Source organism: Fulmarus glacialis, unplaced genomic scaffold (assembly GCF_000690835.1).
Source record: "Fulmarus glacialis isolate BGI_N327 unplaced genomic scaffold, ASM69083v1 scaffold25671, whole genome shotgun sequence".
In the NCBI taxonomy this organism is placed as follows: domain Eukaryota; kingdom Metazoa; phylum Chordata; class Aves; order Procellariiformes; family Procellariidae; genus Fulmarus; species Fulmarus glacialis.
The window spans coordinates 11,716-35,844 of record NW_009192517.1 but is presented as its reverse complement, the minus strand read 5'-3'; the positions used below and the strand labels follow the sequence as shown (position 1 = coordinate 35,844).

Below are 24,129 nucleotides of genomic sequence, written 5' to 3'. Positions count from 1 at the left end.
AATGATTCTGTGATTCTATGATTCTACCATATGAGCATTTTCATTACACTATTCAGATACTTCTTCAGATTGAAACTAATTTATTTTTGAAACGTATTTTTTTCTGTTTAATAGCAACAACAGACCAGCAAGCAGCCTCATTTGAAATGGAAATGTCTCAAGCTGGTTTCAGTGCTCATTATTCTCAGGTAAGCAAACTGTTTGAAAATAGGAGTTCTTTTACAAAGTAGATTTTTTTGGTGACGGCATAAATTTGGAATGAGTATTTCAGAATTCTTTGTACAGTCCTGTTTGCTGTTGGAAGTTTCCCATAATCCAGTTATTTTTTGTAAAAATGTATATAAAGAATTATTATAAACAATGAAAGCTTAGGAGAATAAGTACCTTCTTCACAGGAACTCTAAATTTAATGCTCCCATAACACTTTCTACCAGGAGAATAATCTATGATATGTTAAGAAAGACACAGAAAGAATTTTTACCAGGGCCTATAGTGACAGGACATGGGGCAACGTTTTTAAACTGAAAGAGGGTAGATTTACATTGGATATAAGGAAGAAATTTTTTATGATGAGGGTGGTGAGACACTGGAACAGGTTACCCAGAGAAGTGGTGGATGCCCCATCCCTCGAAATGTTCAAAGTCAGGTTGGATGGGGCTTTGTGTAAGACATCCCTGCCTATGGCAGCCGTGTTGGGAGGTCTCTTCCAACCCAAGCCATTCTATGATTCTATGAACTATAAAACTGTTCTCTCTAAATATTAATGTGTAAATTGATATTGCATTATATTGGTGAAATTGAGCCAGAGGATATGTAAAAAGGATATTCTGTTATGGATATGATCTGCATCCTTAGTAACACAACATATTCTTAGTTCTGTTAACACATTGAATACCTCAGTCCTCAGGGGGTAAATATTTATTAAACTGGGATGCAAAAATCCCTGAGAATTTAATTGAGCAGAAAATCACTCCCTATGTATTTTATTTATTCTTGAAAAATCAAAATGTATCCATTGTGGTGATCTGCTCAGTGTACACAAATGAAATTAAAATTGAACATGAGATCAAAAGAACTGGGAAGAATTAAGCTTTAAAGACAGGAAAAAATAGTGACAGTGGAAAGGAGAGTTACAACAGGAGAGTAACTGAACTGAACAAACACCAAGCAATCCAAGACAAACTGTTATGCATAGGAAAACCTTCAACATGGTTCTGTATACTCAGCATATCACCGGTAAAAAAAGAGAATAAAAGACCTTCAATATGATTTAACTTAAATACTTTATTGCCAGAAGTACTCTCCGTTCATTTTTATTCTCTGCACTAGATTACACAATCATTACATGATTCTTCAGATTGTGTATCATACCTTAGAAACAAGTATTACCCTGATAGGGAGAGCAAGAATTATTTATAAGATTATCTATTTGGTAGAGCATATTCTTGAAGTTCACAAACAACTAACCTGCTATCATCTGAACCTCACTTCAGAAGTGGGTCTTCAGTCCTTGGTGCATTGACAGACTCAGGGTCTCTGGTGTCTGTCTTATCTAGAAGGCTACGTTCATGCCTTTAGGCAAGAAAGGTCAGCAAACCATTTCTCATTGACAAAAGGCTCTTGCACAATATACGAGACTCACAGATTCAACAGAGAAAGGTTCAAGTTTCTGAAATTTTGTCTGGGGAATGCATTTAAGTGTTGTGTTCTGTGATTAGCTTTGCTAAATCCGTTTTGTCTTTCTATTTGGCCTGCAATGGTGGGCTGAAGTTGTAGGACCTGTGTTTCATTGTGCTGCTTCTCCTGAATGTCTTTTTTTTCCTTTTTTTTTCTTTTCTCTTTTTTTTTTAAGTTGGGTGCATTTTTAACAAAAACTGGGAGACATTCTATGATTTTAGGGGCCATACCGTAATAGGAAAAGCAGGGCTAAATATGTAAGTATACAGGAAGCATTACCCAAATGTGAGCATCATGATCAATGAATGTTCTAAAGATGGTTCACATAGAGAACAGGCTTTTTGTTTTTCTCTGCATAAGGATTGGATCATGCTTGGAGCAGTTGGAGCATATGACTGGAATGGCACAGTGCTCATGGTGAAGGACAGTGGTATTTCAATGCCAACTAATGACACTTTTCGTGACAGACTTTCAGAAAAAAATGAACCCCTTGCAGCCTATCTAGGTAAGAGAAATAGCCCATCTTATAATGCTTTTTGACAAATGCTACAAGACCTCTCTCAAATCTCATTCAGAGATTCTGTAAGAGAGTATCTTACAGAATATTATCTTATATTATAGGAGCCTGGGAAAATTTATTATGTATGGACATGTCTACTGTATGATTTTCTTTTCTTTTTAAAAAACAATTACTACTACTACAATCAGAAAACTAGTCCAAACACTTACAGACCTAAGTATATCTAGACTTTCCCCAATAGAGATGTCTAATCTGTTCAGAGATTTCATAGATTCCTCTAGTATTCTTCTCAAGTTTTTCTATGCCTTAACAGTTAAAAAGTTTTATACAATATTCAGTCTAAATCTTTGCTTAAAATTAAGCTGATTTGTGTTACTCAATGGACAAGAACAACAGTTTACCACTATCTTTTTTATATTAATGTTTTGCATAGTGGCAGGTTATTGTTTTCCTCTCAGCCTTTTCTACCAAAAAACATCAGTGGCCTTGCTCTCTTCTTTAGGACTTGCTTTCTACACCTCATGGTTCTGTTTGTTCTGTTATCTCATTTAAGCCATGTTTTCACTGATGAAGAACCAACACTAGAATAATTCCATTTTTTCCTCTAAGTACACTGTTTGTCTCCTTTGCAGAATGTCATTAGCTTTTTTGGTTTTTTATATCTCAAATTTGGTAAAGTCATTTGAAATTTAGATCCTATCCTCCATAATACTTGCAACTCTGCCACAGTTTTGATTCATCTGCAAATTTTTTAAGTCTTCCTTCACCCAAGTTGTTAAATTGTTGTTAATATTAAACAGAGCTAGGTTCAAAATGCCCCCAGAATCACATTTGGAAGTATCCATCAGTTTGACAGTGAGACAGTGACAACTGTTCTTTGAAAGTAGCTTTTCAACTAGCTGTTCACAAGTTATTTCATCAGTACAATCATATCACACACTGTGTGAGAATAGCAAAGTGAACATGACTCACCGTCCTGTGAACAGGTTTAATAACACAGTGGTGCTCATGACTCTGAGACTATAGGCAAATACACATCCAGCCCTTTTAATTAACTCTGCTATTATTCTCTAGAATAAGTAAGGCTAAACGTTTAGTTGTAGAATAAGTGTTACAAAGGCTCTGAATCACAGGAAGTATTTTTGATGCATTCTGTGTGTACTGCATCTTGACTTCTTTTCTGCTTCCTAGGATACACTGTGAATTCAGCATTGACACCTGGAGGTGTACTGTACATAGCAGGACAGCCACGATACAATCACACTGGCCAAATTATCATTTATAAAATGGAAGGAAGAGAGGTACAAGTACTTCAGAGGTTAAATGGAGAACAAGTAAGTATGAATTCATGATTAACATACGAGAGGAATATGGCATGAGAAATGGAAGTAATGATTTCAGATGAGAACTCTGCATCAGAAGAGCAAATGAAACTGGGAGTTGTAAGCAAGATCAGAAGGAAAGGTTAGGTAGATGCTCTGGTATAGTAAGTAGCAGAAAATGGACTCTACAGTAGTCAAAGACCCTTGGAAATTTTCTCTTTGGGGGTTAAACCTTCAGTAGTGTCAAAGTGGTTGTAGCCATCTCTGTACTTGCAATTTTCTCTGTCTGCTGAGTGGAAAGGGTATGTCACTGGCAAGAAACAGGTGCGACAGGCAGGGTTCTGTGCGAGAGCATCAGCTGGGATAGCATGAAATATTTAATAGCTGCTTGTAATATTGAGTAGCAGCTGCAATTCAGGAGAATTCAGGTTACCTAATTTCACCTATAGCTGATGTCTGCAACTCAGCCAATCAATCAATCCTTTTATAGTCAATAAAGGAAAGCAACCATGTTTAACATTTGGGGGATCTGGCCTACTTGAGGCACCTTCTGTGAGATGAGATGCATCTTGCACTAGAAGGGACTGCTTCTCATGTTGAGTGTAAAGGAAATGCAGGGTGTCTAGCTTAGCTGGGAAGTGATTGTAATCAGATAAATCCCACACCTTGTGCCCAGCCTATGAATGTATCTAGCTCTTTGCGTAGATCTTGTTCTTCTGCATTTAGTGGTAACTTGGTAATTTTGGAGACTGCCTGCACTGTGTTGTCTCAGAGCTACTATCCGCCATCCTACCTTTTTCCTCTGGCAAGCCTACGACCATTGATTTTGCTCTTTCTATGTGTTATTGTTGGGACTGAAAAGAAAACTAGCTTCCCCAAGACACTTCTATTTAAATGCTGTCTTAAGAGGTCCTACTCTCCTTAGCAGGTAGAAGGCACCATTTGTACCTTTCAAACTCAGGAGAGTTGAAAGTTGAATGGACCATTCTTAAACAAAAAAATCTGACAACAAATCCTAAAACAGAAAACAAGCTTCAAAGGCAAACAGGCTAAAAAGGTCGTCTAGGTAGCAAAGAAAATTTCTGCCTAATGGTTAACATTTGTTGTAAGCTTTGTTGTAAGCAACCATAAAATAGGTCTCTGAATAGGAAAAGTTGCATGATGTTGCTGACTCTGTCTCTGATTTATACCTTATATTTTCCTGCAGATTGGGTCATACTTTGGGGGTGTTATCACCACAATCGACATCGATAGGGACTCATTTACAGACCTTCTTCTTGTGGGAGCTCCTATGTATATGGGAACTGAGAAAGAGGAGCAAGGGAAAGTATACGTTTATAGTCTGAACAAGGTAAGAATGATGTTTACTGACCAGGAACAGAACATGCTCCTTACTGTCTTCATATCCTTATTTTAAAGAAATAAGATAATTTGAGTTAGGGAAGATGACGTGTTGAAAACAGAGAAACATCATTTTGACAATTGAGAGTATAAAACGGACTATTTTTGAAAAATTCCTTCTCAGACTTTTGTTTTATTACCTCTTTTTCCCCATGGAATATATTATACGGATAAGCACTATATTCTGGAAGCTGCAATATGGCATAGATGCAAGTTTATAGGATTAATTTTCTGTCACGTTTTCTTCTTGTTTTCACGGATTAGGAAACAATAGGGCTCATCCATCCTAAAAGTATGTGCTCCAGTATCCTTGTGACTTGCTTACAAACCTAGAGCTAAACCCCATACATCCAATAGCTTTTAAACATGTGTCGACTAGATTGAGGAATATACTAGCTACACCTCAACTTCTTAATTTGATAATTCTCTCCTTCCAATGTCTATGCATACTTTTTCTTCTTTTTTTCTTTAGTCCTGTACCATTGTGTATCGTTGTAAAATTATCAAAGTATGTCCTAGCAATGATGGTCTCCTAAAATACTATGGCAAGAAAAGGACCTGAAGAGACTGGATCTATTTGACAAGGAACTCTTCTGGTTTCTATATGCGCGTTGCTAACAACAAATTGCTGGTGAATAGGGTTGGCAAGAAAACAAGAATTCCATGTCCTCCAGTAATGTGAGGGTTTGAAATTTGTTTTTCCTTGCTTCCTTTTATCCATCTTCAAATAAAGAAGATGCAGCAACTGCTTGCTGCTGCTAATCTCTAACATGGAACTCATGGGGCCAATCTCTTGGAAAGACTGGTTACATACCATAGTGTATGTGTGGTTTTGACCTAAGATGCACACCGGACCAGAAGAATATATATGTTAGGCCAAGGAGTATGTGTCTACTGAGGACAGAATTCAGTCTATGTAAGAGAAATGCTGTCTTTTGTTCTGGAATAACAGTATTGCCATCTGTGTTTCATCAGAAACTTGGCTTACTTCTCAGATTGAGAGAATGCCTTTAGAAGAACTCTTTACACTATCTTAAGAATGAAGTAGTTTACTTACAATAACATCCAAATATTGTTATGATACTAGTCTTTCCTGTGAACCTCTTACTTCAAGAAATATGCAGAAGCATCTAGATGCACAAAGAGAGGGAGCAAGAATGTCTTTCCCAACCGCTGCTCAGAAAGAACATCTGAATTATAGTTACAGAATCAGTTTCTACAGTGTATGCAATCACTAGGAATAGGATGTAATTGTTTAATTTAATTCATCAGTTTGTCTTCTGGACAGGAGCTCTTAAAAACCTGCATTGCAAAAATGTTGACGGAAATCCACAAACTCTAAATCTGTTCTTTCACAGACAAAGTTTGAATATCAGATGAGTCTCGAACCTATAAGGCAAACATGCTGTTCGCCGTTAAAACAGGACACCTGCAAAGTTCTTAAGAATGAGCCTTGCGGTGCACGCTTCGGGACTGCGATTGCGGCAGTGAAGGATCTCAACCTTGATGGATATAATGACATTGTAATAGGTTCTCCCTTAGAGGATGATCATCGGGGAGCTGTTTATATTTATCATGGCCATGGCAACACAATCAGTAAAAAATATTCGCAGGTATGAAGTAAAACTTTACAGATTGGCAGCCGCTGTAAGTATATGTAACACAAATCCTGTTTTCCGATGTCTTCCCAACATAGGATCAAACTGTGACTTCACCTGTCATGTCAGCTTCTTTTTTAAAATGCTCTGTACTTTTAGACTCAGTATGATTTAACTGAATTTGATTCTAATAATGTTAGAAAATATATTTGCTTATTTTTATTAGAAACCCTCTGAAATGTTCTGTTCAGCCAGAAAAGTAGATATTTTGCAATTCTGAAAATTTATAGTGTGTTCATCACCATGGTAACCCTTTTAGGAGTATTGTAATGAAAATCTAATATATTTAAGGAGTCCACAAGCCATCTAACTGCCAACAAATGCATCTTGAATGTTCTTATAAAATCCTTCAATATGCACTGCATAAACCTCTTAATGCTTTTCACAGCGTATTGCATCAGGTGGAGATGGGGAAAAAGTGAAATTTTTTGGCCAGTCTGTGCACGGAGAAATGGATTTAAATGATGACGGGCTGATTGATGTCACCATTGGAGGCCTTGGTGGGGCTGCCCTCTTCTGGTACGGATACTCACAGCAGCTGTCAGGCCAGAAAATAACCGTTTGTCTTGGCATACCGATGTAACTTGCATGCACTACTGTTTGGACTGTTGTGAGGATACTGGTTTGATCTCGTGTTTTGACACTGGCTGTGAATCTTCATATTTTCATGTCTCTCTGGAGGAACGAGTATAAAACTTAATAGACAGCAGTAATACATATAGGAATGTTTTAGAAAACTTGTTAGCCTAGCATGAAGACCTTGTCCTCCTAGACCATATTCAAAATAGAAACTGATTCCACTCGTGGCACTGAGTAAAACAGAAAAAAACCCTAAGTGTTCTCTTTTTCATACTATATTGCATATTATTTTATTAGCAATATCAAGGACAGGTTAAAATGTAAAGGGGTCACTAAGAAAACTCATTTGACTTCCTAATAAGAAAACTCTAGTTTGACTACAGAAAATCTTGGAAAAAGTTAACTAAACTTTCAGGTTAACAGTGAATTCATTTTCTTTACAAAAGAGCGTGATTCAGATGGCATAATGAGCAATATATTTTTTAAGGGAGAAGAGAAAGATACCAGTAAGAGAAATAAACAAGGTAACATACAATCCCTCATTTCTAAAGCACAACTAAAGCCATCTCTCTGGTAAGGCAATTGCTAAGCCAGCTCCTTGCTTTCCCTGTCCTGCTGTTCCACCTAACTCACCTGCTAGGTGATCAAGTTTGTCAGGTCTTGCTACCATCCTCAGGATGCCAGCTTCTCCTCACCTTCATCTAGTCGTTTGTCTTTCTAAAAGCTCTGTGTGTGAACACAATGAGATGCCCCTTCACTGCATTGTTTAGATCACAAATCTGAAGAAAGCTATTTTGCCAACTAATTTTTCTGCTGGTTTAGTACACTGGCATACCCTGTCTCGAGGCCAAATGGAACTGAGCCAGAGCAAAGGGAGAGGCAGGAATTCGTTGCAGGGACAGGGGCAAAAGGGAGCTAAAGTGAAGCAAATTGGTAGTTAAACTCAGCCTGTTTATCTACCCACAGCCTAAGAGATGGCACACTACCCTCCAGCTCATGTATAATATGTTCATCTGTGGATACCCTCAAGCATGGGTCTGGGCCTCCAGCCTCTTTTAAAATGGGACTGGCTGTATAGAGTTGCTTAAACGCTTTTGAAAATATTTCCTTTCATCTGGTATCTGTTCTGAAACAACTGGGGAGAAACTCTGTGACCATTTCCTCTGTAATTTGTTGTTTACTGGTACTATGTATAGCGTGTATAGTTAACTATTTGTCTAGACCATCACATATGTGTATTTTAATATTGAATGTTGCACATTTTGTAATTTCATTCTTAAGTTAAAAAAAGTTGCTGCTATTATTTTCAAGACGCTTTCTTTCTTTGTGTTTTTGTTAAGGTCTCGTGATGTGGCTGAAGTAAATGTTTCCATGCAATTTACACCCAAAAGCATCAATATCCAACAACAAAATTGTCAGATAAATAAAAGAAAAACAATATGTATAAATGCCACAATTTGTTTTAAGACCAGACTAAAGTCGAAGGAAGATACATTTGAATCCAGTAAGTAGATAAGCACTAAGCTATGGAATCTTTACACTATAAAACTGCTATGCTCACATTTGCTTATTTCTCCAAAAATGGAACGCAGCTCTTCTAAAGTCACTATTCCAAGTGCATTTAAGATATTGGGGGAAAAAAGAATGTGTAGGGGCAAATTGGTTCATAATATTGATCTCAGCTTCCTTTGCAGGTCTGCAGTATTGGATTACTCTCGACTCACAAAGACAAGTATCTCGAAGCTTGTTCACAGAAAGCCATGAGAGGAAAATGCAAAAAAATATAACTATCAAAGGGTCGGAATGTATTAAACATAACTTCTACATGTTGGCAAGTAAATCATTTAAAGTGTTTTTCTCATGTTGACATTATAATAACCCAAACGTATTCCATTAATTGTAAATTGGACAACAAAATCTGCATCCAGATTTAATCTTAAGAAGTGTACATAAAATTTGTTTACTGCTTAGAATTTATGTATTTGTATATGTATATAGATACAAACTATTTACTTATATGTACAGGCTGTTTACCTTTGTCTCTCTGTTTGTGTCTGTCTTAAGAAAAAACGTAACACGCTTAGTGGAACCAAGCAGCTATCGTGGTTAGTAGTTTAGGTGCATTCAAAACTCAGCAGCCACATGTGAGCTGGAAGTCTAGTTTGCATATTGGTGCAATTCCTCCTGTAAAATATAGTAAAAAACTCAAAAATTAGGTTTGGGATAGAGAATACTTATTCACTGCAAAACAGAAATGTAATTAGCAACTGTGAGTATGAAATTGCCGGGATTGTAACTAATGTGCAGAGTGAATGGACGTGTATATTATAAGCTACCCACATTCAGAATGTTTAGTGACTTCACAGTTGTATCATAATTCAAAACTAATGACAAATTATGCCCAGAATTTGCTTGAATATGCAATACATGTCCTAACAGCAGGCCTCAGTTTGACTTCACACAAGGTGATACTGCTGGTGTTCGTCTTACTGATCCTTTAAGCACAACTAAAAGAGGAAAGTCTATGAGTTGACTGTTCTGAGACATTCTTAAAAGAAACTGTGTTGGATATGCTCAGACTATGTGATATTTTTATGATGAGATGAGATACACAAAAACATTAGTAGATATTTATAAGGATTGGCTTGCACATTAAATGCTTTATCATCAATTGCAAGCATTCAAATGCTTCTCTAGCAAGGATGGTGACAGTGCGATTGAAAAATATTTTACCTCAGCATTGTTTGGGGTTTTTTTAACTTCCTTAGATATTTAAGTGAATGTCCATAACAGCAATTTTGTTTTCTTTATGTTCTAGGATAAGCCTGACTTCCAGGACTCCGTAAAGGTTTTGCTGGAGTTCAGTTTTTCTGATCCAGAGAGTGGACCTGTTCTTGATAGCAACCTGCCAAATTCAATATCTGAATATGTAAGTCAGCAAGATTCTGTATTAATAACCAAAGTATTTAAGGTAAAATTCGTAGCCCACAAAAGAGCTGAAAATATTGTCCACAAATTGGCTAAAGAGGGAGGGTCGTTGAGCCTGTCCAGACCATGTTTCCTCTAAATGAGTCTTCAGGAGTGAAAAGCTTGATGCAATGTGCTTGGGAACTGGCCTGGGGTTTTAAAGCTCTCCAGAGTTAACTGAAGATAGAAGAGAGCACAAGCAATTTTATTGTCCTTTTTTACATAGATAGAGCAGGGGAATGTTAGTCATGTACTTCGACGATGCTTGGCATCATTCATACTTCTACTGTTGCCTCTTTTTCTGATCTAGATGAATCAGAAGGGAATGAGAAGAAATGCACAGGTGAAACATAACCTTTTACAGGGTATTGGCATGTTTAACTGACTGATATTAGGGAAGAATTCTTTGGTTGTCAAACAGAAGACCTTATATAAAATTAGATAATGAATTAAAATGCAAATATTAAATTTGAATAATAAATGTAATAAAATTGAGAATAAAAATACTATTGTTGCAGATTCCTTTCACAAAAGATTGTGGAGCCAAAAATAAATGCATTTCAGATCTTGTTCTGAATGTAAAAGCAAGCATAGCTGGAGACAGGTAACTACACTGGGTTTATTGTATCACTTGATATCTGTACAAAATTTCTATGTAAATTATAAATCCTGTAATCTAATAAGATAATGCTGTGGCATAATTTCCAAATCAGAACAATATAGTCTGTACACTGAAAGAAGTTCCTCTTTATGTTAAAAACAGATTCAAAAGTTAAAATGTCCAACGTTCTTACTTTATTTTACAGCTCTTCTCCATTCATTGTAAAGTCACGCAATGATAAGTTCACCATCCAGCTCTCTGTGAAGAACAAAAAAGACAGTGCCTATAATACCAGAGTTTTGGTTCAGTATTCTCCAAATATTATTTTTGCTGGCATTGAGGTAGGAATTTTTCACATTATCATATTTATCATAACTTATATTGCTAGAGAGATCTGAGGAAGCGTTTTTATTAAGCCTGAATTTCACTGCTCTGGCATCATCTCAGTTGATTGGAAGTGATTCCCTGGGAGTGCTGTCCTTGCTTATCCCTCGAGTGTATTTATTTTGACCTGAGGGGACTCTTGCCTAGCCTCCGTTAACTACAGATGCAAGTTTCACAATGACACTTAGACAGTAAGTGCATCTTAGATGAACGTCAGCACCATGAATCATCTGTACATCTGTAGAGCCAGAAATGCCTTTTTATTCGTCAGTAAGCTCCTGAGCCTCTAGAATTCTCCTTTTGCACATGTATAGAAAAAGCACTGTCTGGTAAGGCAGCATAGATCAGTGCCTGCCTCATCCCTACCTCAGACGGCATTTCCAAAGTAGCTGTTTTTCTGCCTGCCTTAGCAGATATGCTATGAATTCACTTCAGTTCAGGTGGAAAACATTAGGAGAAGTTTGTTTTCAATCAACAGTCCTGGTGTTGCACTTTAGGAGAAGTCAGGGATCCATAGCACTGTTGCTGACCCTGTGGCAATAATTTACAGAGTATGAATGTCACTTCTATTGCCAAGTTAGGAACACAGTTACAAAATTACGTGTAAATACTGTGTACTTATACATATGTTGATCTGCTAGACCCCATGACTAATTTGCATGATGTCCAGTTTGTATATAATTGCTAATGTTCCAAACACTTTCACTGGAAGGGAATAATGGCTGCTAATTGATGTAGATGTCCATAGGTGGAAATTGTTTTGCAGAAGTTGTGGCTTCCTATTTTTGTTCCAGTTCAATTAAGGCTTTGACTCCTACGATGTTTTGATGATGAAAAGCGGCAATGGCGTATATGTTCAACAGGCCCTTGATGCTTAGTCAAAATTTAAAAAGAGTTTGCACAAGGTCATGATTTCTCTTTCTTTTTCCTTTAGGATATACAGAAAGATAGCTGTGAATCTAATCACAACATCACCTGTAAAGTGGGATATCCATTTCTAAAACCTGCAGAAGAGGTAAAAAGTCCCTCTGCATGCAAGTTCTCCTTGCTCCATGTTGTTCCTATCACCTCTGAATTTCTTTTCTCTTGTGTTCACCCCAAAACCTGTCCATGCATGTATCCCAAGCTATCCTTGATGTGAACTGCACTGAGCCAGACAGGAAAACATCAGGTCTTCAGTACCTGGGCAGTCAGATGTGGTACGTGAGGAGGTAAAAGGCGCATATTGCCATCATTGACACTGACAGAAGGCAAGTGGCATGCATGGCCAGAAGGGTCTGTCTTCAGAAGTATAGGATATTGGTTAGGATATACTGATGAGACATTAGGTATTGTGGCGTTCCACAGGTTGGAGCCTATGACTTCAGTTATTTTGTATACAAAATTTAATCAGATGGTTGAAAAGAGAATAAGCTGGTATTTGGAAATGCTAACCTGGATCTGCCAAAAACAGATCTTAAAATCAAGCTGCAGCTTGAACAGCTCCAGTGATAAGTCTGTATCTCCTGCTGGAATAGAGAGGGAGCTTTAGCTAAACTTAGCCTTTGAAAATAGGCATCTAAGCCTCACTTAAATAGTTCTGATATTGAATTGAGAAATATCAAATTGCATTCAAATAAGATCAACTGTCTTTCCTGGCAGTTTCTTGTCTGTTCCTCTGTCATACTGTATTGCCATACTCCATCAGACTGCCAGGTCTGTATTGCAGATGCATAACAGAGGGAGGACATTGCCTCCCACGTGCTCGTTCCAGCTTGTGTCTTGGACTTGTAGGAATTAAGTCAGCTGTTATTTTCTTGCAGCCAAATAAGCATAGTACCCAATGCCAGTGCCCACAATGCTCCATTCCCAGCTTTACTGGATTTTTCACATTTTCCTTCCATGCTTTGCTTGTTAGTTTGTCTGTAGCTATAGGTCCTTAAATTTAGAAATTTCATACTCTCCTTTGCATTCAGAAATCAATTAATCTCTGATTCACTGATAAGCATCCCTAATACATTCCTTTTTAAAGCCTCTTCCTGGCTTTTTTTTTTTTTAATATGAAGAAATATCTAAGACAACTTTCTCTGGGTCACTTTGTAATAAAGATTTGTGTATGTTAAAGGAAAAATAAAAGTCTGAGCTGAAAAATCCTGTGCAGTAACAAATAATAAAACTTTTGCTTCATATAAAATTGCCCTTAAGTGTCAGGATGTGAAGAGGGACATGTTTGGGACAGTGTTCCCAAATCTTGTGTAGTACCAAACTGTGATAGATTTGCCCTAATTATAATGAGTAGGGAATTCTAGTGAGACCTAGTAGTCATTTATTTACACTGTAAACATTTCTGTTCAGTATTCTAGGTGTTTTACTATATTCCAGCAGCCTTCTATAGGCAGCTCATCTCCACTGTAATCTCCAGGCTTTGAAGCCAGGCTTTGAAGCTTTGTTTCTTCCTCACTGGAGAAAAAAAATGGTTTTGATAAATTGCTTGCAAGACCAGTTTGTTTCTGTTAAGAATTACTTAGCTATGCATTTTTAATATACTATATAAGTTTTACTGAGGCTTCTCAGTTCAGAAAATTTGAGGCTTCTGTTTAGTAAGTGATAACTATTCCTTCTTGGTTGGGACAAATCAAAAAACGTGGATTTGTTCGTAGAAAAGTGTTAAAATGTGAATAAGTATTCCACATACAAAAGTAGCAAAATTTTACTCATTTTTTATCAGATCAAACCTTATTAGTGTGCTTTTATTTCTGGTTTTTTTTTTGCCTTTTGAAATGTGTAATGTATTTCTCCAAACAGATTTCCTTCAAAATATCATTCCAATTCAATGCATCGTGTCTCCTGGAAAATGCTACTCTTCACGTATATGCAACAAGGTTAGTTGCGATCATTGTTTGTTTGCTTTCCGATTTTTTTTTTCTTAGAAAGCTCTACAGCTTTGTGTTTCACAGTAAAACAAGGATGACTTTTCTGAACTCAGAAGTGGTTAAACAATCTGTAGAGCTGGCAGCTTTACAGATGTACTTGGTCCAGCAGTGGACTGAGTGGACTAAATAAATAGCTATTTGTCTTTAGAGCCTGAGAGTCACAAATGAGTCATAATTTCCAGTAGTTGTACCTACAGAAAAGGTTTATTCTCTTACAAAGTTACTGCATGAACCACAGTTTATGCTAAACAAAAAGATCTGGCCTTCAAAGAGCATGAGCATTGCAGAATTTGTGTGTGATGAAGTAAAGGAATGCGCTTGCCCTCAGAGTTTGCTGTCCCTGCAAAATGCAGGGATGGTGTAAGAGTAGTGGCCCTTACTTGGTCCATTTTCATTCAGTCTGTAATTTTAACAAAAATGCGTCTCTGAGCTGGGACTGATGCAGGACTTAACTTTTTAGTTACTAGAAATAGTCTTTTGAATTTATTTTTAGGAGATAGTAATTAACTGGAAATGGTTAGTGTGTTTTCATATCCAGAGCTGTAGGTATCAGTTTCTTAAGATCCCTTCCCACCTAGTAGTCGTGTTGCATGTGCAGATGACTATCACACTCTGATCTGAGTGGCATATGTTGTTTTATTTTAGTGACAGTGAAGAACCACCTGAGACCTTAAGTGACAACAGAGGACACGTTACAATTCCAGTAAAATATGAAGTAGGATTGGTATTCGTAAGGTATTGGTGCTTCTCTGTACTTCTGTTTGCTAGCACAGCAAAGACCAGGTGTTCAAAGAGAATATAGTATTGTTTTGTTGTTGAGCTGTGCTCAGTATCTACAAATGACAGCTTCTAGGCTCATGAATGGAAGCACAGGCTTCATTGAAAAGATCAGTTACGTGAAATAATGGAGCAGTTACTGTCCCTATCTTGCTGTAGCTCCATTGTATCTATTTAAATTTGATCTGCAGTTTGCAAGTACAACAGCAGCTTTTGTTGATTTTTGTACTTTGCTCTATTCATTCAGGGGCGTTTCAGGTACATAAGAAAGCAAATACTTCCAGCTTCCTGATGGCCATGAGTTTGTATCACTATAATATTGCACGGTGTAGTGTTTGATTTCCAGCTTCAAAAATTAGCCTTAATTTTAGATTCTCAGAGGTTTGTTTTTATCAATTCAGACATAAACTTTAATGCAGGTCTTGTAGTACACTTTATTTTCAGGAATAGCTACAATTCAGTTAAGTTTCATCCCTGAAAAACATTATAAATATTATCAGCAAAGTATATTGCATGGTGTGCATGTCTAAAGTCAAATTCATTTTAGATGCATTTCATAGTTCAAATCCAGCCTTTGTTTATCCCGTAGGGAATAAGGTTGAATTTAGAACATGCTGGTTTTGTTCCTTTTTTACTTTATTCTGTCTTTTTTAGGACCCTACCTGTTTCACATGGCAATATTCAGGATAAGGGACTGCACAGAATAAGAAGAGCAAAATCAGGCACTGATATATTATTTTTGGGAACAATATTTACTCATTTTGTAGTTTTATCTGAACAAAACATTTAAAATGTACATAATAAAAAGTGAGCACTACTCAGACAATGGATGAGTTGAACTTCAGTGGAAGTAGCAATGCACTCTTAATTAGAAGACTAGTCCTGGAGGATTCATGAAATAATGAAAAGACCTATATTATTAACTGCTAGAGTTTTTATGAAGTTTTTGTGCTTATTGGGGTTTTTTTCTGTTTTGTTTTTTTTTTTTAATCCGCAGTGTTTTCAAAGAGCACCATGTTATAATTGCAGCAAATGATACTGTCCCTACTGCTATTAACACAACAGAGCAGATTGGGGATGAAGTTACTCTTCATTATAGGGTAAGAAACAATCAAAACTGCATGATATCGGTACTGGCTTCATCTTTTTTTTCATTTGGTTTGAACTACCATTCACATCACTAATGTGATAGCTTATTATTTAAATAGCAGCTGTGCCATGCGCTAAACCTTCTACATAGGTATTTTGTGTTGAACACTACTTTTTTTCTTGCTTGCTTTGGAATAAGGTGAGTCAGAGGTTCTGAGAGTGGTCCATCTCCTGTGGAGTAGTTCGGATGGGTTTTTGAGCCGCTGCCCTCAAGGAAAGAGAGCATGCCTTGGTAAATGAGAACTTGACCTATGTTCATTGCAGTTTAGAACAGATATTTCCAAAATCCCGTCAGCTTTGAAAAAGGCAAATGCCATGCTCCAAGAATACTATCTTACTAATGGATATGATATACAAAGGATAAAAGTCTCTGAATCAACTTTCTCTCTGTAAAAAATGGGCCGTGGGAAAGTTCTCGCTCTCACTAAATAAGAACAGCAAATGTTTTTTTATATTTTTTAGCCCACCTACAGTGTTTTACTCAGCTACTGTTTTTCAGTCTAAAAGTTCAAATCCAATAATCTTGAAGGTTTTTGTGCATGTTTAAGACATTATTAATCTCATTTCAAAATCTTTGCTTTCTGAATATAAAAGCTGGTGGACTGCAGAGAGTACCATTTATGATCTCGTAAGCACAACTCATCCCTGCAAGCAGCTTATCCCAAATGAGTAGTTAGAAGAAAAAAGTTAAACAGTATTGGGTATTTATTGAGCTCGTCCACTTCAGAGACAGGATCGCCAATTCCCTGCCAGCAATTCCACCTAGGCATTTTCTCCATCCTTAGCCAAGCAGGCATGTTCAGAAGGAGCAGCAGCTTATAAATATGTTCTGTGATCTTCTGAGGGAAAACAGGTGAGAGGAGCAGGTGAGCAGGAGGGCTGATGCCTAAGCACACCTGGGGAGGAACCAGCAGGAGCTGCTGCTGGTACAGTGGCTCCTCTCCCATGTTAAAGCATTTTGGGGGCTTTATTAAAAATTAAAATGAAATGACCTTAGATAGAAGTCCCAGATGATAAGAGGATGGAGTAAACAAGATAACAAGAAGGAATTTATGTCAAAACGGCCCCTTTCATCCTGTTCATTTGATTTCCTTCGATAGGGCATTGTATTACCAAAGACCAGCAGAAGAATGTGTCTGCTAATTCACAGCAGGCTGTTCTTGGGGAAAAAGTAAGAGTTCACCACACCACTTCTTGCATAACTGACTGTGGAAATGTAAAAAAACACAGAAGAAAAGTAAAACACAGCAAAGGAAAAAACTCACAATCAAATACCAATAAAATAAGGAAAGTACTAATCAAAACATTCTTCTTTTTTTAATAGATTGAAAAAGGTGAACACTTTCCAATGCCAAACCTCACACTGCAGATCTTATTTCCCAATGTAACAGCAGCCAAGAACACTCTTCTCTACCTTACTGCATTGTCACATTCCCAAGTAAGCTAAGAATTTGTATTTTTATGACTAATTTAAATTTGAAATTTTTGCTGCAAACTGCAAAATGCAAACATTTGGGATTATGCCTTGCTTCAAGGTAGATACTGCTTTTAATCTAAAAGACAAGATGCTGGTGTTTTAAGAGTATGTACAGATGTGCATAAGAAGACAGAGAGATAAATTTTCTTAAAAGGAAGCAAGCAAATTTAAAATGGTGTTGAACAATAACTGGACTATAACAAGGTTAATTTGACATATTGCCAAGTAATGAGAGGTCCAGACTAAGATATGAGTGACAGGAGTTTCTTTCTTAGTTTTGCCTACTGAGCCTCAGATTATCTCCATTGTCAGCAATGCTTATTGCAAATGCTCTAGTCCTGCTGTGTACATCTAGAGCTCAATCTCCTGTTCAGTCCTCTTCTTTCTGTTACTGAAATTAGCTTTCCTGCACGTCTGCTTTCCAGCACTAGCAGTCCTCTGGCTTCTTCCTTCTCTCGGGCACTGAGACATCTTGAAGGGGATGGTAGGTCATGACTTTCAAATGCTTTTCACTGCAGCTCTCATTTGAGTTTTTCCATTTCACTCCTCCAGAGCAGCTGGAGGAGAGCACAATTCCACCAAATGCCATGATTCCAGATCTGAAGATATTAAAACTAGAGCTATATCAATAACTGGATGGCTGAAGAACCCAAATATCACTAAGTGGTGACCTAAACCTCTTTTTTTTTTTAATCTTTCCCTCAGAGGAACACACACATGTGCACCTCTCTCCAAATATTTCACTTAGTTTTGAGGTGTTGCACCACTGAAAAATAAACCAAATGGTCTAAATGAAAGTTCAAGGTTCACTTTAAAACAAAAAAATCCAAAAACCCCAAAATATTTCATGTTTAGAATACAAAGAAATTGTGTCTGTTCTTAAATTCCTTCCTCCATTATTTTCATTCCTAGGCAATCACCACATTTCACCCAAGTTTGCACATAAACCTAACAAATCTGTTGGTATAATTCATCTACTGCTAGCTACACCCTAGTGTAGGGTGCCAAAGTGCACTGCAGGAGATTTGCAATTCTCTTCATGCTAGCAATCTGAAAGTGAATAACCTGACTGAAAAGACAAATTCCCCCTCACCAAAGACACCAAAGGTTTTCCCAGCTGCCTTTGAAGGAGCCATGGAGGTCTAACAGTGCTCCAGCACCCGCTCCCCCTCCCTGGGCACTGCAACGGAATCCTGCGCTTAACTGCCTGCCTGCTTGCTAAGGCAGAACCTCTGTGGATTCCCATGCAAAAGCTGTTTAGCTCTTTTAATAGCCAACTGTTGCTGCTTCACATAATGGTCATCTTGCAGGAAGCTCTTGTTTGCTTCTACAGATGTTTAAGTAGCTGGACAGAGTTTAGGTTAAATTATCTCATAAAAAGCTCATTTGTTGTTTGAATAATACTTCAATACCTACACCATCAGGATTTCCTATTCTGCACTCTTGCAATATGCAGTTTTATTGCATTTAGTGGTTAGTAAGTATTATTAAAGTTATTAAATACTAAATATTATTGATGTTGGCTTGTTTCCAGAGCATTTTTTTGTAATAGATTGCATATTCAGATGAGAAGAATAATATTTGTATTTCTGCTAACAGAATGCCATCTGCCAAACTAGTTACCCTGTAGATCCCTTAAAGATCAGCACTGGGAAACCATTTGTGTTGCCAAAAATAAAAGAACCTACAAAGGATACAATTATGGTAAGCCTACATATAGTATATATATTCATCCTGGATATTAACCCAGATCATTGAGCTGAGTACTTCTGCAATAAATATGTAAAAGGTTCTCTCAGACTGTATCCTACAGAAACTCACTTTGTCTTAATAGCCTGAAAAGCCATCTTTACGTAAACTAGCTATAGTTTTTATTTGGCTACAAAACTGTACGTGGAACTCAATTTGGGGTGTTTTTTTTTTTAATTTAGCAAGCGTGTAAATAACAGTAACACATTTGACAGCTGAGTAAATCTTCACCTTCTATATTCCCATTGCAATTAATAAATAGTAGTATTTTAAAAGCTTCTCATCTCCCTTGCAACTTTTTTAGACATCCAGTTGAAAATACTTTCAAATCCTAGCACTCTGATCTGACAGATTTTCCATGCAACTGGTAGAAATGCAATTGCTGATCCCATTTGGAAAGGATTAGCCTCTCACATTTAGATGGAAGAGTTGCAAAGTAATTTTGTTTCTGTAGTTATGTTGGCACCTCAGGGGAAAAACCGTCATACTACTTCCTCAGCATAAAGGTACAAGTTGAGTTTCTGGTGCAAATGAAACCATGCCATGAGAAGGGTGTTTTGCCATGCTTATCATAGTCCTTCACAGGTGATAAAGGTCTAGGCTAAGCAAATGTTTCCAAAGGGTTGAACATAATTCTGCTGCCCTTCCAGCTAGCAAGTGATACTGGGAAGTAAAGATACTTAAATTTTCACACATACATCCTGCCCTGCTTGAAAGATTCAGGTGTTCCACGATTTGAAAGGATCAAGAAACACTGCAGAGAAGCCATAGCTGTGTTGGCAGAAGAACACTTGCTGTTACAGGCTGTGCCTCTTCTAGGAGCTCTGCTGATGCCTTTTTCTGCGTACCTACAGTAACAGAGCTTCCTCAAGGCTAAGCGAGCCTGCAACACCTGAGTCTGTTCTACCATAGCATGAATATCTCAACTCATTTTATATACTGCAGTGTCATTTTTACATAAAAAGCCCCAGTAATAAATATCAGTTTAGTAGTGGTGTCATAGCAAATCTATAATTTGTATTTATAGTAGTTTACAAGTTTTTATTTTAGTAATGTGAAAAGTCTCTTCCTATTAAAACATGCTGGTGCCTTTTAAACAGGACTGTGATACATACAGCTGTGCATCTATTAATTGTGCCCTGGTCCCATCTGACATATATCAAGTGAATGTTTCATTAAGAGTATGGAAACCTACCATGATAAAAGTAAGTAAATCCCATTTGTATTCAGAATACTCCTGGGTTTGAGAAACTTAAGCCAATGTTTCTGATGTCTATTAAAATTATACCTTTCATTTTCTTAAGTCTCCACAGTCCCGTAGTATTTGAAATCGTTTCTCTATTTTAAAATTTCCTCAAACTAAGTTATATGCATTTTATTCTCCTTAAAGTAAGTACTTAGAACTTAGCAGGAAATTTCAAAACATGGAAAGAAGACACCCCTTACTTATTCTTTATTGGTGGTCTTTTTTTTAATAGCTACTCATGCATCCACAAATTCTAATTCAGCAGATATAAGCAGGGGTACATAGAAGCATATAAGTTTTAAATAAGTTTTAATCTGGAAAGATTTCTCAAGTCTAGAAAGGATTTTTTGATCAAAAAGAGCAGAGGAGAGAGAGTCCACCTTAGAGCACACCTCAGTATTGTCTGATAGTTACAACAATGACCAGGCTGTGGTCTGTTTTGCTCAGTTGATAAATTTCTGACTTCCTGATTTGTGTCTTTGTTTTTCTCTGGAAAATAACAGGACAGGAGGGGAGATACAGCAGAATTTTAGAAAGCCTGAGTCTGTCCCTGTGGCCAATTAGTATTCCAGGATTAACCAGTCTTTCTTTGAAATCCCTGCTCTCTACTCTTTCAAAGCTGTATTGCTGTCTTATAAACAGTTATATGTGTGTGCTGAAGGTGGCAAACATGAGCAGCTTCACTGACTTTCACATTTTTCAGCATCTTCCAAAATTTTAGCATTAAGTTTTTCTTTCACCCTTCTCATTTCTACAAAGCTTTCTACTTCAAAATACCTAATTATAAACCGTAGCCATTTCTCTCTTCTTCCAGGCAAGTATTCACAGCTTAACCCTTGTTGTGAAAGCATTACTTAGGAGTGAGAACTCATCACTGATTTTGAGAAATGACCATCAAAAACTGGAGGTAAGAACATAATAATTCATGGATTTACTCTTCATAGGATTTATTGTGCTACTGAATAATTCATTTTCATTCATTACTAGTGAACTGATTGTTACCTGTTGTAATGTATTATCCTACTCCAAATAAAAGTAAGTGATTTCATATTACAGTAGAAATGTCAATTAGTCAGATGATGATACCAAAATCCCATTACCCACCACTGCAGCTGGTGAGAAGTACTGTCTGAAGTATTTCTGCCTGCTGCCACATAAATGCTTCTTGCATCTATGTAAATTAAAAGCATAATTAAAATTCTTTTAAGGAATCAGTAATATTTTAATAATTGTTATGGGTCATTTAGAGGTGATCTTACTTTGTATATTGTATTTTCTTTATTATTTATTTATTATTTCTTTCCACGTCATTACCCAGGATATATATTTGAAACAGAATCTTCAATTTTTCAGAAGTTCCCTGTCATTTTCTTAGATAAGAAAGTATATAACATTATAGTAGTGGTGTCAGGTATGAAGAGAAATGTCTTTAATTTTGTTAGAGTTGTTATTTATCCTTTAATACTCTTTATTCCAAGACATTTATAGTGGTTAATGCATTGCTTTTCTGTGATAACTTGTACATGCAGGGACTTATTTACTACAATGCACATTTTTAAGCAAAAGTCTTATTATGTGTTATTATTGTTAATACCCGTCAAATTTAGAGCAAAGTAATATTCAGTGTGAATTACATCTTGTGCAAAATATTTTTGGAAATACAAACATCACAGGTCAACTATTAGCTGGTATTGTATTCAGGCATTTCTTTTAAGTGATAGATTAAAAAAACACAGTGAAAACACAGCTGAGGGGCTTGCAGATAATGAGAGCTCTCTTTACAAACCAAGGAATTTCAGAATTAACTTTTTTAAGACAAAATTTCAAGTTGAATGTTTAGTGTTCGGCTTTTCAATGCTTTTTTGAGCTATAAAGTTGTGTCTCTAATAAATTTTTAAGATTAAATAATTCAAACTCCTATATGGTCATGTTTATTTAAATGTGAATATTCCTTATTTTGGTTTGGTTTACATCAGATATGCCTGGTTTAAAATCAAGCTAGTATCTACACAGCCTTTTACACTTATTTCATTTAATTGGTTTAGAAGCTTGTTCATCACTGCCACCTTTCAGGGAGGCAGGCATTGAGTGATGAAGAATATACTGAAGAAACTCCCTAACATACACTTCAACTACTCACAGTTTTGGTCCTGCATCCTTTATAACAATGACTACTGACTTACAGTAGGGCTGACCTTTATGAAATTAATGTACATACAAAGTGCAAGGTACTACGTAAATATAGGGTTTCATGTTGGAGATTATTTTCTCAATTCCCTCCTACAAATTCCTGTACTTAAAATGAAGTGGTATACCCTGGAAAATCACTGCATACTGATAAAAATCATGCGCTCTGTCGAAGGACAAGTTATTTACAAAGTTACATTCTGAACACTTTGCAGACCATGATTAAGATTTCCAAAGAACTCCCACCAGGTACAGTCCCCTTATGGGTTATCCTCCTGAGTATCTTCGCTGGACTCTTGATTCTTGCACTGCTGATCTTTGCTTTGTGGAAGGTAAGCTGCATGTTCTTGTCTTCATGAAAATAAACAAATATGCTTAAATGCTCTGCCGTGTCCTTCTCCTAATTAGAACCTCACAGATACTAATCTTATCTAATAAGTGGAGTGAAATCTTGTAGAAATGACAAAATAACTAATAACACTACATTTTTCTGATATGTAACGTGCAATGCTAACCAATTGAAACCTGTATTGCCAATACGTTATGAAAAGAAAAATAAAAAGAGATTTTAGTACGATTAAGGGTTTATTAGAGGCTTTTTAACTAGCTCTGCTGTGGCCTTTGATAACCAGGTTTTCTCTTTGTGCAAGAGATGCTAGGCCTGTGGTGTAAGTATTGCCACAAGTGGGCACTCTTCTCCAAGCTAAATATTTAGTTCATACTTGTGTTAGAAGATTACAGTTTATAAATGTTAACATGCATAATCTCTTGAAAAATTTGACAGGTATAAAATAAAGTATTATTTATTCAATTGAGTACCAAATATTATTAAGTGCCTTAATTTAGCCTTCGACATTATGTGAGCATAACAATGATTCAGCAATCATTCACTATCTGTTAACTGTACTCCTTTTGTCTGTTTTCATGACATGTCTCTTTAGTTTTTCCGTTCCAGGAAAAACAATGTTGTACTTCAGTGATAAACTATTAAATGACTTTCTACTGTACTGAAAGTATCAAAATAGTAGTAGTTCTTAGTCACTTTTTTCTTTTCTGCAGGCTGGATTTTTCAAGAGACCACTAAAGAAGAAAATGGAGAAATGAAGAAAAAAAAAAAATGCAGAAATTTTTGCTCAGGTCTGCCTCAAAAATATTACTGTAAAATTATAAACTTAGATGCAGTAGTCACAATGTTTTCTAAACTCCGGTGTGTTAAAAAAACAAGAAGCAGAACAAGAAGAAGCAAATCAAGCACACATGCAAAGGAATGATGCAAAGGAAGAATAAACAGCCTTATGGCATTTTGCGATACTCAAGGACATACTTTCAAGTGTTACTCATTTTTGGAGAGTAACTAAGTTCAAAGATTCTAATGTTTTTTAAATATGGAAAATGTGTAATCATATTTTTATATACCTATCTATGGGGAATCATTTTTCATTCCAAATTATGCAACAAGTCAGCTTGTATGTAGCAATCCCAGTCTTTTTTATCACCTTACAATTTTCAGAAGGAAAAAGCAT

The 24,129-nt window shown here is 36.6% G+C and overlaps 1 protein-coding gene across 1 annotated transcript; it reads left to right on the top strand.

The window, feature by feature from the left end:
- Positions 1–118: 118 nt before the first annotated feature.
- On the top strand, positions 119–23,821 carry LOC104069892 (integrin alpha-1-like). Its single transcript, XM_009587118.1, has 21 exons — positions 119–188; positions 2,038–2,182; positions 3,389–3,531; positions 4,727–4,870; positions 6,279–6,533; positions 6,967–7,097; positions 8,498–8,661; positions 8,852–8,988; positions 9,976–10,086; positions 10,643–10,728; positions 10,931–11,066; positions 12,044–12,124; positions 13,894–13,970; positions 14,667–14,756; positions 15,796–15,898; positions 17,272–17,385; positions 19,024–19,128; positions 20,274–20,378; positions 21,234–21,326; positions 22,822–22,938; positions 23,666–23,821. Exons 1-21 carry the CDS (start codon positions 147–149, stop codon positions 23,708–23,710), a joined length of 2,424 nt encoding a protein of 807 aa, XP_009585413.1. The 5' UTR covers positions 119–146; the 3' UTR covers positions 23,711–23,821.
- Positions 23,822–24,129: the final 308 nt, after the last annotated feature.